Below are 12,840 nucleotides of genomic sequence, written 5' to 3' on the forward strand. Positions count from 1 at the left end.
TCTCAACTACTCTACCACTGTCACTTGGAAGCAGTCATAGACAATATATATAAACACATGGGCATGGCTGTGTTCCAATAAAACTTTATTTACAAAACAGGTCTAATTTGATCCTTAGCTCTCCCTGGCTATAGAGCAAATGAGATAATTTTACACACCCACACCCACACACGTAAGAGCTGATACTTCCAAATAAGCTTCATCTTTCCAAGTATTTATGCCATCTCCTCCCATGTTTCCACTGCTCAAAATGTCTCAACACCTGGGGCTGCTTTCAGATTCGGCTCCCAGCCACTTAAGATCAGTCGCACTATTTAGTGGAGGACATTCCATATAAAGTTTCCTAACTAAATTACTTTTTAACTAAGCCTGATAATACAGTAGGAAAACAAAAACATCTAAAAGTGCATCAGAAAAAAATATATACAGAGAAATATACGATATCACTTATATGTAGAATCTAAAAAAAATGATACAAATGAATTTATTTACAAAAACAGAAACAGGCTCAGACACATACAGAACGAACATGGTTATCAAAGGGGAAAGGAGAGGGGAAAGATAAATTAGGAGTTTGCAATTAGCAGATACAAACTACTATATATAAAATAGATAAACATAAAGGTTCTACCATACAGCACAGGGAACTATATTCAATAACTTATAATAATCTATAATGGAAGAGAACATGAAAAATAATGCATATAATATAAATAATAAATATAGTGTATATATACAACATAAAAAATACATATATAATATAATATATATATATATATATATATATATATGAAGAAAGTGTGTTAGTCACTCAGTCATGTCCAACTCTTTGTGACCCCATGGACTGTATGTAGCCTGCCAGGCTTCTCAGTCCATGGAATTCTCCAGGCAAGAATACTGCAGTGGGTTGCCATTTCCTTCTCCAAGGCATCTTCCTGACCCAGGGATTGAACCTGGGTCTCTGCATTGCAGGCAGATTCTTTACCACCTGAGCCGCCAGATAAATAATATATATAATATATAGAGATATAACTGAAACATTTTGTTGTATACCTGAAACTAACACAACATTATAAATCAACTATACATCAGTAAACATAATTTTTTTAAAGGAAAAATATTAAGACTAAGTACAACTCAAGACCAAAGCGCAGATTCCATTCCAAGCTCTGAGAGCAGAATCCAACACTTCCCTGTTGGCAGAAGCCACACTTACTTGCAGATCGTGCAGGCAAAGCAGTTGGGATGGTAGGTCTTGCCCAGGGCGGTCACCACCTCTCCTTCCACAAACTCCCCGCAGCCATGGCATCGTGTGCCATACATCCTCTGGTAGTCCAGGGTGCAGAGATACTCCCCGTTCTTTATGAAGAAACCCCCTTGGGCCAGGTCACAGCCGCACACTGTGGACAGACAAGTTCACATCTGGTCACAAGCTGCCAAGCTACTGGGCAGCATCGCCTTCTACCGCATGCTGCTAACTTACTCTATGATCTCAGCAGTATGGGGTTCGGGGTGGGGAGGACTGGTACAAAGAGCTATTTATTGTTGGGCTCCAAGTTCTCTCTTGCCTCCCTCCCCCTTTGTTTCCCTTCCCTTCGGGAGCTTTGCAATATCTCATGCAAGTAAAATCCATTGGCTAGGTCTCAACAGCCTTTGCGATACATCTAAGATTCAGAGATAATCAGTCTTTGATGGAAAGATACCTTTGGGTCATGCTGTCTCTAATAGGAACAAAACTGTCTCTGGCAGTGCTATTTAGGAAAGATAGACACTGCTTGCCCACACAACTGCTTGGTTTGGCCTAAACTGTTACTGAGCTGAGTAATAAATTCCCACTCTACCAAAAGCAGGAGCTGAAATGTCCAGTGTCTATTTTTTCACACTCTGGAAATACTTTCCCATAGTCGTAAAACATTCAGGCATTTAATTTTCTCTTGGTGCAGCAAATAGGATAAGTCCATTATTTATATATTAAAGAGTGAGATAAAAATGAACAAGCCATAGAGGAAAGAAAAGGGAACATGTCCAAGATAAAACTGTCATTCCGGACCTCAGCACATGCAAAAAAGGCTGTTTTGCCATGTCTGGATTTTGGCACCTCTTTCAAACCTGCACAGCTGTGGAGCATGGAGATGGTGTGAAAAAGTAGGTCCTGAAATGCCAGGTCTGCATGTTCAGACAAGACCAGAGCAGGACTCAGCAGCTTGTCCAAGAACAAAGCCAAAGGCGGCTCCTGAGAGTAAAGACTTTCCAGTGACAAATGACCGGGAAATAACACCAAAGCTGGAAATCTCTGTTCTTAACCTCTGTATTCCCAGGGTTGGTTGACTCCTATACAATTCAGATCCTTAGGCAAAGAATCCAGGATTCATCTTGATTATTCCTGCCAGCAGCTGGAATAGGCTTTTAGCTGGGGTAAGGATGAACTGAATTCAGTCACTAAATAGTTTTCCTAAGGACCTGCTAGAACATACCCAGGGTTCCTCTGGTAAGTTCCCATGACCCATGAAAGCATCTAGATGAACTAGTGTTGAGCACAGTAAGATTTTGATGCATTCGGATAGAATCTTACACTCCCACCCCAGCTCGCAGTCTCTACTAATTGCAACTACTGAAGATATTCAAGGCGACAGAGAAGTTACAACAAGCTTTCCACTGTGGGTTCATCTGTCTGTTTAGGTCCACACTCCACAGCTATGACCTTCTTCTTTGCAGTTTATAATCAAGTAACCCAAGATGATGGCCTGAGTCCATCATGCTGAAAATGGCCATATAAACTCTGCTGTGATCACATTACCTGGAAACCAGCTCGTTTACCACCTGCTGCCTCCCTAACTTGCCAGTGCCCCCACTGTTTCCATTCCTGCCTTTTCCTACAAAATGAGTCCTGTGGGTCAAGGCAACTGAAGTTAAGACTAACCTCGCTCTAACTGCAAATTCCTTCAACAACAATAAACACAATCCTGAGGGTCACAGGACACCTTAGAGATTTTTCTTCAATATTTTTCTATGTATTTTTTAATTTTCACACAAGACGACAAGGCACTTTATGGGTAAGAGTCTTCAGCTTCACTTCTTTTGATTTGTAGAAACCTCTAACTGAGGAATTTAACGTAAGGCTAGGAACCAATTTTTTAATTAAACTGAATCCACTTCAAATTTGGCAGACTCCTACCAATTTCACTCCTTAGTGGCATGAAGTAGTTCCAATGACTCAGTGGCTCTTCCAAACTCAGGTCTTTGTCAAAACCATGACAGGTGACAATATAATGCATTTGGACTGCTAATAATTTCCTTTAGTTTCTCCTCCAACCCCCTAAGGTAGACAGAATGTCAAAGTTCACAGATCCTTTATAAAAAGCTCTGGTGGCAACAGGGTCATCCTTATGTGCATGCAGATTGTAGGGATGGCTTCAAAGCTAATTCTAAATGTTTTAGACATCCCTGTACTCACCGCTTCCTTAGGGTATCTTTCCAGGCTCTCTAGTTCACAAGGATTTGTGAAATTGACACATGCTCTCCTTTAATAATAAAGTCTTAGTTTATATGAACATAATATAGCCTTAAAAGTGATTTTGTAATTACTGTTGAGAGATTCCAAACTGCAATCAAACTATGCCCTTTGCAATTTGATTTGGCTTGGTCCTTCAATTCAAGGCAGTGGCTCAAATGTGTTTACCAAACTGTACCATTGTTTATGGTGGTTTATACCCGAGGAAACTAGCATTTGAAAACAGACTCACAGAGGCAAGGGTCATGAAGGCATACACAGCGAGTAGTGGGAGGGGAGGTCTATACTGCTCAGACCTAAAAGTTCTTAACAACACATTACATTCCCAAAGAACGGACTAGTTGGGACGTAATCTCAGACCTTTCCCTCTTTCACTTCTCCAGGTATACTCGCCTATTCCTCCTCCTCCTTCTCCTCCTCTGGTCACAACTTCTTAGTCTCCTTGGCCACACCCTTATAGGCAGGTAACTCCCATGGACATTATCTTCTTCCTCTAAAACATAAGGCCTCCCTGGAAACAGGGCTTCCCAGGTGGCACTAGTGGTAAAGAACCCACCTGTCAACGTAGGAGACAAAAGAGATGCAAGTTCGATCCCTGTGTTGGGAAGATCCCCTGGAGAAGGGCATGGCAACCCACTCCAGTATTCTTGCCTAGAGTATCCCAAGGACAGAGGAGCCTGGCAGGCTACAGTCCATGGCATCACAAAGAGTCAGACACAACTTAAGTGACTTAGCATGCACACACACTTTGGAAACAGATCTCATCCACTCTTAGAGCTTCAACTATGACTGCAAAGGATTCTCAAGTCAATGTCCATGTGACATCTTCCCCAACCTGGGCACAGACAGCACACTTATCTGAACATAGCATCATCCAAAAATCTCTATTCTCTCAGCTTCTCTGCCATCTCTTTAAACGTTCTACTATTCCCTCTTCCAATAAAATGGTAGCGCTATGCATTCTCCCACTCTTAAACTCAAATTTTCAACTGGCCACTAAATCTACTGTGTTTTCCCAGGAAAACATTTCTTTGATCCATTCCCTCCTCTGCCTTCTTATCACCTCTACTCAGATCCTGGCCTTTAGTATCTCTTGTACAAAAACAGTTTTATTATAACAGTGTTTGTACTGGCAGAAAAAAAAGAAACAGACAAACCTGGGAATAACTCAACTTTCCATCAGTAAAGCAAGAGTTGGATAAATTATGATATATCCAGTCTGTGGAGATAGGTCAGATCAATATCTGTAACCTAGAGGTCTGTCCATGATAAATTGTTAAAAGAGAAAGTTTCACAAAGAACTTCAACAATCCCATTTTTCAAAAGTCTACCTATGTTTTTACAAACAAGGAAAAGTGAGTTAACACCAACATAGGATTATTAGTGGGTTATCTTAGCAGGATGAATAACTATTCACTTTTCATTCACATATCTATGTGTCGGCTCACTTTTTAAAGTTATGTAATTTTGCTAAACACACATAGCATAGAATGGACCGTCTCAACCATGTTTAAGTGTACAGTTCAGTGACAGCACATTCACCTGGCTGTGCAGCATCATCCCCATGTATCCACAGGACAGCTTTCATCCTGCAAAACTGAAACTCTAGACCCATAGAACAGTAACTCCCTAGTCTCCCTCCCTCCCCCAAGCCCCTGGAAACTGCCACTCTAGCTTCTATCTCTATGAATTTGACAGCCCTTGGTGTCTCATATAAGGAGAAACTCACTTTATGTTAAGAAAAATTATCAAAACCATGTCCGAAAGGTGGAGGAAAGAAGCATGTTTCTCCAGGGTCATGCTGGAATTCTAACAGCTTACACAGAATTATTTCATGACCCAAGGCACTGGATCTGTATCTGACAAGATCTTTACCTGGGTTCAATCCGTGGGTTGGAAAGACCCCCTGGAGAAGGGAGAGGCTACCCACTCCAGTATTCTGGCCTGGAGAATTTCATGGACTGTATAGTCCATGGGGTCGAAAAGAGTTGGACATGACTGAGTGACTTTCACTTTCATTTTACTACTAATTAAAAGCCCAGACTTTGAAAGTTAACTGTAACTTGTAGGTTCTTGTCCAATAGATGTGCAGATGATTTCAGTCCAGGTTTACTATCCCGTTCCCTGTTAGACTGCTGATCAGTTTTATATTTAACCCTGGCATCTTATCCTACATCCTTTCTTTTTCTTCTCTCTTTTGGCCACATTGCATGGTATATGGGATCTTAGTTCCCCCAGGGATCAAACCCACATACCCTGCATTGGAAGCACAGATCTTTAATCACTGAATCGCTAGAGAAGTCCCTGACATCCTTTCTTGAACACCTTTAAACCCATTCTTTTGGTTCTCCTTTGAGTTGGCTTTACATTCTACTAGTTCCCTCATTAATGAGTTGACTAAATCTCTGGTTAATGTTCATTCTATATTGGTGTGCTACTGCTGCTGCTAAGTTGCTTCAGTGGTGTCCAACTCTGTGCGACCCCATGGATGTCAGCCCACCAGGCTCCCTCGTCCCTGGGATTCTCCAGGCAAGAACACTGGAGTGGGTTGCCATTTCCTTCTCCAATGCATGAAAGTGAAAAGTGAAAGTGAAGTCACTCAGTGGTGTCCGACTCTTAGCGACCCCATGGACTGCAGCCTACCAGGCTCCTCCGTCCATGGGATTTTCCAGGCAAAAGTACTGGAGTGGGGTGCCATTGCCTTCTCTGATATTGGTGTGAGAGTCATAAATTTAACTTTTTGAAAACTACACTTTGACAAAGTGTAATTAACCAAAAATGAAAACCAAAAATTAACCAAAAATATCTAAAGGTGAATCATATAAAAATTGTAAAAGGTGGGAGGGGTGCTTCCCTGGTGGCTCAGTGGTAAAGAATTCTCCTTCTAATGCAAGAGACACGGGTTCAATCCCTGATCCAGGAAGATTCCACATGCTGAGGAGCAACTAAGCCCATGTGCCACAGCTGTTGAGAATGGGAACCACAGCTCCTAGAGCCTGTGCTCCTCAACAAGAGAAGACACCGCAGTGAGAAGCCTGAGCACTGCAACGAGTAGCCCATGCAGCAGTGAAGACCCAGCACAGCCAAAAATAAATTAAAAAACAATTTTTTTTAACTAGAGTTTAAAAATAAAAGTCACTGTAAAAAAATGTTTTTAAAGTTCAATCAGTTTATATTAATGACTTAGCAAATACTTTTAACTGGTGGCACAAAGCAAAACTTCAAAACTTCCCACTCAAATGACCACACAATCCCAATTAGATCGAACTTTGGTAGGCTGTCTTTAGGTTTTTACCTTTGGATCTCTATTTGTCTCTCCTTTGATTAAAAGTTAACATATGCCCGGGGAAAAGAATAGATTCCTTTCATTTAAAAATAAAAAGAGCCGCCAGTGAAAGAGAACTAATTGCTTTCTTCTTGATGATCAATTATTTAAAACATGTCCCACTCAAGGCCTGCCTGAATCTTGCCTCCTCTGTTATCACTAAAGCATGGCCACAAACAGTCATATGTCTCATAAAAGTTACACTCTTGAATTCATTCTCTACATACCAATGAATACCATTAAGTATTTAACTAGGAACATGTACATCAAAACAATTTAATATAAAAGTTGTGAAATTAATAACAGCACATTTAAAAATCTTACATGTTAAAAAAAGAAAACTTAACAGGAGCTTGCCTGTGTTGTAAAAATACCACAGAACAGGAAGCGCACCAAGCACGGAGGTGTCAGATTAAGGAGGAAAACAGTGTCGTATTTTAGTGGCACGAACAGGGTTGTAGTAGCAATTATTTCTTCAACTTTCTAAAAACAGAAGTTACATTTTCAGTTCAGTCGCTCAGTCGTGTCCGACTCTTTGCGACCCCATGAATCACAGCAAGCCAGGTCTCCCTGTCCATCACCAACTCCTGGAGTTCACTCAGACTCACGTCCATCGAGTCAGTGATGCCATCCAGCCATCTCATCCTCTGTCGTCCTCTTCTCCTCCTGCCCCCAATCCCTCCCAGCATCAGAGTCTTTTCCAATGAGTCAACTCTTCGCATGAGGTGGCCAAAGTACTGGAGTTTCAGCTTTAGCATCATTCCTTCCAAAGAAATCCCAGGGCTGATCTCCTTCAGAATGGACTAGTTGGATCTCCTTGCAGTCCAAGGGACTCTCAAGAGTCTTCTCCAACACCACAGTTCAAAAGATCAATTCTTCGGCACTCAGCCTTCTTCACAGTCCAACTCTCACATCCATACATGACCACAGGAAAAACCATAGCCTTGACTAGACAGACCTTTGTTGGCAAAGTAATGTCTCTGCTTTTGAATATGCTATCTAGGTTGGTCATAACTTTCCTTCCAAGGAGTAAGCATCTTTTAATTTCATGGCTGCAGTCACCATCTGCAGTGATTTTGGAGCCCAGAAAAATAAAGTCTGACACTGTTTCCACTGTTTCCCCATCTATTTCCCATGAAGTGGTGGGACCGGATGCCATGATCTTCGTTTTCTGAATGTTGAGCTTTAAGCCAACTTTTTCACTCTCCACTTTCACTTTCATCAAGAGGCTTTTGAGTTCCTCTTCACTTTCTGCCATAAGGGTGGTGTCATCTGCATATCTGAGGTTATTGATATTTCTCCCGGCAATCTTGATTCCAGCTTGTGTTTCTTCCAGCCCAGCGTTTCTCATGATGTACTCTGCATGTAAGTTAAATAAGCAGGGTGACAATATACAGCCTTGACGTACTCCTTTTCCTATTTGGAACCAGTCTGTTTTTCCATGTCCAGTTCTAACTGTTGCTTCCTGACCTGCATACAGATTTCTCAAGAGGCAGGTCAGATGGTCTGGTATTCCCATCTCTTTCGGAATTTTCCACAGTTTATTGTGAGCCACACAGTCAAAGGCTTTGGCATAGTCAATAAAGCAGAAATAGATGTTTTTCTGGAACTCTCTTGCCTTTTCCATGATCCAGTGGATGTTGGCAATTTGATCTCTGGTTCCTCTGCCTTTTCTAAAACCAGCTTGAACATCAGGAAGTTCATGGTTCACATTCGAGGTCAGGGGCGATGGCCGAGAGGAGCTACTCCACACCCGAGACCAGGGGCAGCGGCCGGGAGGACCAAACTAGTTACATTTTAGGTTGCAACAAAACTCATTTCAGAGACATTCCGTCTGTCAACTAGTTCATACTGCCAGAAATTTAGGAGCATAGGTAATATTTCAAACTCCACCCAAAGGTTGCTTGGAGGTAAAACATGAGACATCTTCATCTAGATCCGGAGATTGGACAACTCTGCTGGTCTCATTGTTGTTTTAATCCATGAGTGAGAGAGGGAGGGATGTCAACTCAACGTGATCGTTTTCAATTTAGCTTTGAGCAATGTTAAGAATTCTTGCTGGGGGCCAGGAACCTAAGGTGGGTTCCTTCTTGTCTTTTGTAGGGCAGGCGCTGGCTTTGTGGTTTGGCACTTTGCCAGCCGGTCAGCTCATCACAGCTCTTCTGAATCTGCCCCAGGGAAGTGGAGGCCCTGCATGCCAGGACCTGGGTTTCACCCGCTCATTTCAGGCGTTAAGGACCATGTGTTTTCTGCCCCTGCCTTCCTTTCTCCCCCCTTCCCCCTCTCTCTCTCTCTTCTTTCTTATTTTTTACATTATCTTTTTTATTTTTTCTTTCAGTTTTATTGATTCAATTCACACACTCCACTATATAAGTTTAAGGTGTACAGCATAGTGATTTGACTGACATACATCATGAAACGTCTATCAAAATAAGTTTAGTGGACATTCTGTATCTTATATAGATATAAAACTAAAGAAAGACATTTTTTTCTTGCGATGAGAACTCTTTACTCTTTTAACAACTTTCATATACAACACACAGCCATGTTGATTATATTTATCATGTTATGTTACATCACTGGGCTTCCCTTGTTATTCAGCAGTGAAGATCCACCTGCTAATGCAGGAGATGTGGGTTTGATCCCTGGGTCGGGAAGATTCCCTGGAGAAGGAAATGGCAACCCACTCCAGCATTCTTGCCTGGGAAATCCCATGGACAGAGAAGCTTGGTGGGCTATAGTCCACAGGGTCACACAGAGTTAGGCATGACTTAGTAACTGAGCCTGCATGCACGCACGAACATTGCATCACTGCTGCTGCTAAGTCGCTTCAGTCGTGTCCGACTCTGTGCGACCCCATAGGCGGCAGCCCACCAGGCTCCCCCGTCCCTGGGATTCTCCAGGCAAGAATACTGGAGTGGGTTGCCATTTCCTTCTCCAATGCATGAAAGTGAAAAGTGAAAGTGAAGTCGCTCGGTCGTGTCCGACTATAGCGACCCCATGGACTGCAGCCCACCAGGCTCCTCCGTCCATGGGATTCTCCAGGCAAGAGTACTGGAGTGGGTTGCAATTGCCTTCTCCAACATTGCATCACTAGTATTTGTCTTATAACTGAGACAATATAACTTGAGTGCCTTTGTCCAATTTCCCCCCATGCCCACCCCTCCCCTCCCCTCTGGTAACCACAAACCTGATCTCTTTCTCTATGAATGTGTTTGTTTCTGAAGCACAACTGACTTACACTATCTTAGTTCCTGGTACACAACACTGCGATTCGATACTTCTATACATTTCAAAACAATCATCACAGTAAGTCTAGTTACAAGCTGTCACCACACAAACGTATTACATAATTTTTGACTATATTCCCCTATACACTATACATTTCATACTGGTGACTCATTTATTTTGCAACTGGAAGTCTGTAATTCAATCTCCTTCACCTATTTATCTTCTCCCCTTCAACCCTCGCCACTAGCAACCACCTGTTTGTTCTCTGTATCTATTTATGACTGTTTCTGTTTTGTTATCTGCTATTTGTTCATTTGTTTTTCGAGTCCATGTAAAAGTGGAGTCATACAATATTTGTTTTCTCTGACTTATTTTGCTTAGCATAATGCTCTCAAAGTCCATCCACATTGTCACAAATGGCAAGATTTCAATCTTTTTATGGCCAAGTAATATTCCACTGTACATATATATACCACAGCCTCCTTATCCATTTATCTATTAATGGGCATTTAGATTACTTCTACATCTTGGCTACTGTAAATGCTGCTGCAATGAAAAGGGTACATGTATCTTTTCTTTTTTTAATTGACGTATAGTTGATTTACAACATTGTGTTAAGTATTGCTATACAGCAAAGTGATTCACTTATGGGTTCATGTATCTTTTCTAATCAGTGTGTTTGTTTCTTTAGATAAATACCCAGGAATAGGATTACTGGATTGTATGGTAGATCTATTGTTAATTTTTTGAGGAACCTCCATATTATTTTCCATCGTAGTCACACAGTGTACATTCCCATCAACAGCGTACAAAGGTTCCCTTTCTCCACATCCTAAAAGGGCTCTGTGCTCTAGAATTTCTACTTTACAGGTGAAAACCCTGCTCTGTGTCCCCTGGGCCGGCACCGCCTCCTCCTAGGCTGCCCTGTGCAGGAGCAGGGGGGTGGGATAGACACAGGGTACGGAGTTCTCAAACTCCTCACGGGTGGATTTGCACCATATTCTTCCTCCATCTTCTACTCAAGCTAAATTTTTAAAAAAGATTATTTCACCTAAGATGTTATTCTATTCATGTCCTCAAACCCTTTCTTCATAGAAAATCCAAAGGTAGACTTTGACATAGCATCCTCTCAAGCCACCTCCAATGCTGCCTTACCGGGTGGGGTCTCACTGAATCAGACTTGGCCCTGAAATCCAGAGCAGTGTATTTGAAAGTACCATGCACTGTAGCTCCAAAGTATGACATGCTGTAGCCCAGAGCTCAAAATAGCTGAACAGAGACTCATAAACAATAATAAGAGGGGGCAGCTTCCACCAAAAATAACTATTAGCTAATGCATCATCCTGGAAGCAAATACTAAGCCTCAAAACATATTTAAGAGCTTTTCACACTCATTTCTAAATGTGCATCAAAATCTATGATTTTTCTGGGAAAGAAGATAGTTAGGAGTCCAACTAGATGACAAAATAAGACCCCAAGGTCAGACATTTGAGGTGTGGTATTAATCAGAGCTTGAATTTACAATAATAACTAAAGAGATTTGATTGAAAAGGAATCAATAGGACCCTCTTTTATTAATAAAATCTTTGATTACATAGTAAGTTTATTTTTAATGCTTGTCATAGAAATTCATGTGCAAATGACATTAATTATAACCAGCTCAAGTAACGAAGATATCATCCAGAATAATACCTCTTACTCAATGTATTATTTTGTTTTTGTTTGGGTCCATAACACAAAACAAGTATCAAAGTCTTCTCTGATAGCATAGATTACTTAATAAGCAGGAAGTACCATGTATAAATGCTGAAAATATACAAAAGGAAGAAATGAAAGGCTGGCCAGATTTAATAGGACCTTGCTTATCCCAGGTAAAACTACCTCAGGTAAGCCACTCATTGGAATTCTGGGCCCACAGGTAAATTTTCAGGTCTATATTCTGTCCTTTCCCTTTCCCTGTTCAGTCCCCAGAAAAAGTTGGGTCATGAATCTTTGCCTTTTAAAAGCTCCCAGACCCCAAGGACACAGCCTCAGTGAGAATTCTGAGTGTCTATAAGCTGACCCTCTAGGAAATAGAAAAAGATAAGGATGCATTGCTATTTTTACCAGCAACCACAATAAGTAATTAGCATGGGGTTTATTAATCCTCTTAATGGGCTCTTTTTCTCTGGCTTCTCCTGAATCTATCTGGCTTCTCACTCAATCTATCCTGCTCACATCCTCTAAATTAACATGGTAAACACCCTCCTTCTTCACTCTGCAAATACTTTGATCTTGCATCGAAGGCTCTGGCATCTACCAAACATTCATCTGACTCTTCCTGACCATCAGTGCTTTATTCCAGCCAAACTGACCCTCCCATCCCCCATGCCCGATAGACACCTCCTCCCACCTCCTGCCAATGCCCATGACAACCCCAACCAGCCTCCCTGGCCCCACTCAGGTTCGACCTTGTGATGAAGCTGCTGGCTTCTTCCAGTCCTGTCTGGCTCTGCTTTCTTAAGGCTCTGAACAATGATTAACATTCGATTCTTGATCTGTGTTACCTTATACTGCCACCAGGATTTTCTCCTTATCTCAATTGCAAACTTATTGAAGGCAAAACCCACTTCTTATCACGATACTTAGAGAGATGGAAACTTATTATTGTCCCTTTCCACCTATTCATACCGCTTTAAACCAGGCTGGCATCCGGACCGTGTGGGTGGAGCCAAGTTGTTCTGGCACAGCATAAAGAGAGCCAGTAATCCTGCCTTTGCTTCTGAAAGTACCT

The 12,840-nt window shown here is 41.7% G+C and overlaps 1 protein-coding gene across 7 annotated transcripts in view; it reads right to left on the reverse strand.

Annotated features, from left to right (window-relative positions):
• The window catches only part of ABLIM1 (actin binding LIM protein 1), a 330,589-nt gene that overhangs the window by 133,497 nt on the left and 184,252 nt on the right, over positions 1-12,840 (reverse strand). For 6 of the 7 annotated variants that reach the window (XM_055560660.1, XM_055560661.1, XM_055560659.1 and 3 more), the window contains exon 3: positions 1,217-1,400. The exons of the other annotated variant lie outside the window; for it this stretch is intronic. In XM_055560660.1, coding sequence (XP_055416635.1) covers positions 1,217-1,400 — 184 coding nt within the window. The remainder of the gene's footprint in view (positions 1-1,216; positions 1,401-12,840) is intronic. 7 annotated transcript variants of the gene reach the window in all.

The sequence above is a fragment of the Bubalus kerabau genome, chromosome 22 (genome assembly GCF_029407905.1).
Source record: "Bubalus kerabau isolate K-KA32 ecotype Philippines breed swamp buffalo chromosome 22, PCC_UOA_SB_1v2, whole genome shotgun sequence".
Classification (NCBI taxonomy): Eukaryota; Metazoa; Chordata; class Mammalia; order Artiodactyla; family Bovidae; genus Bubalus; species Bubalus kerabau.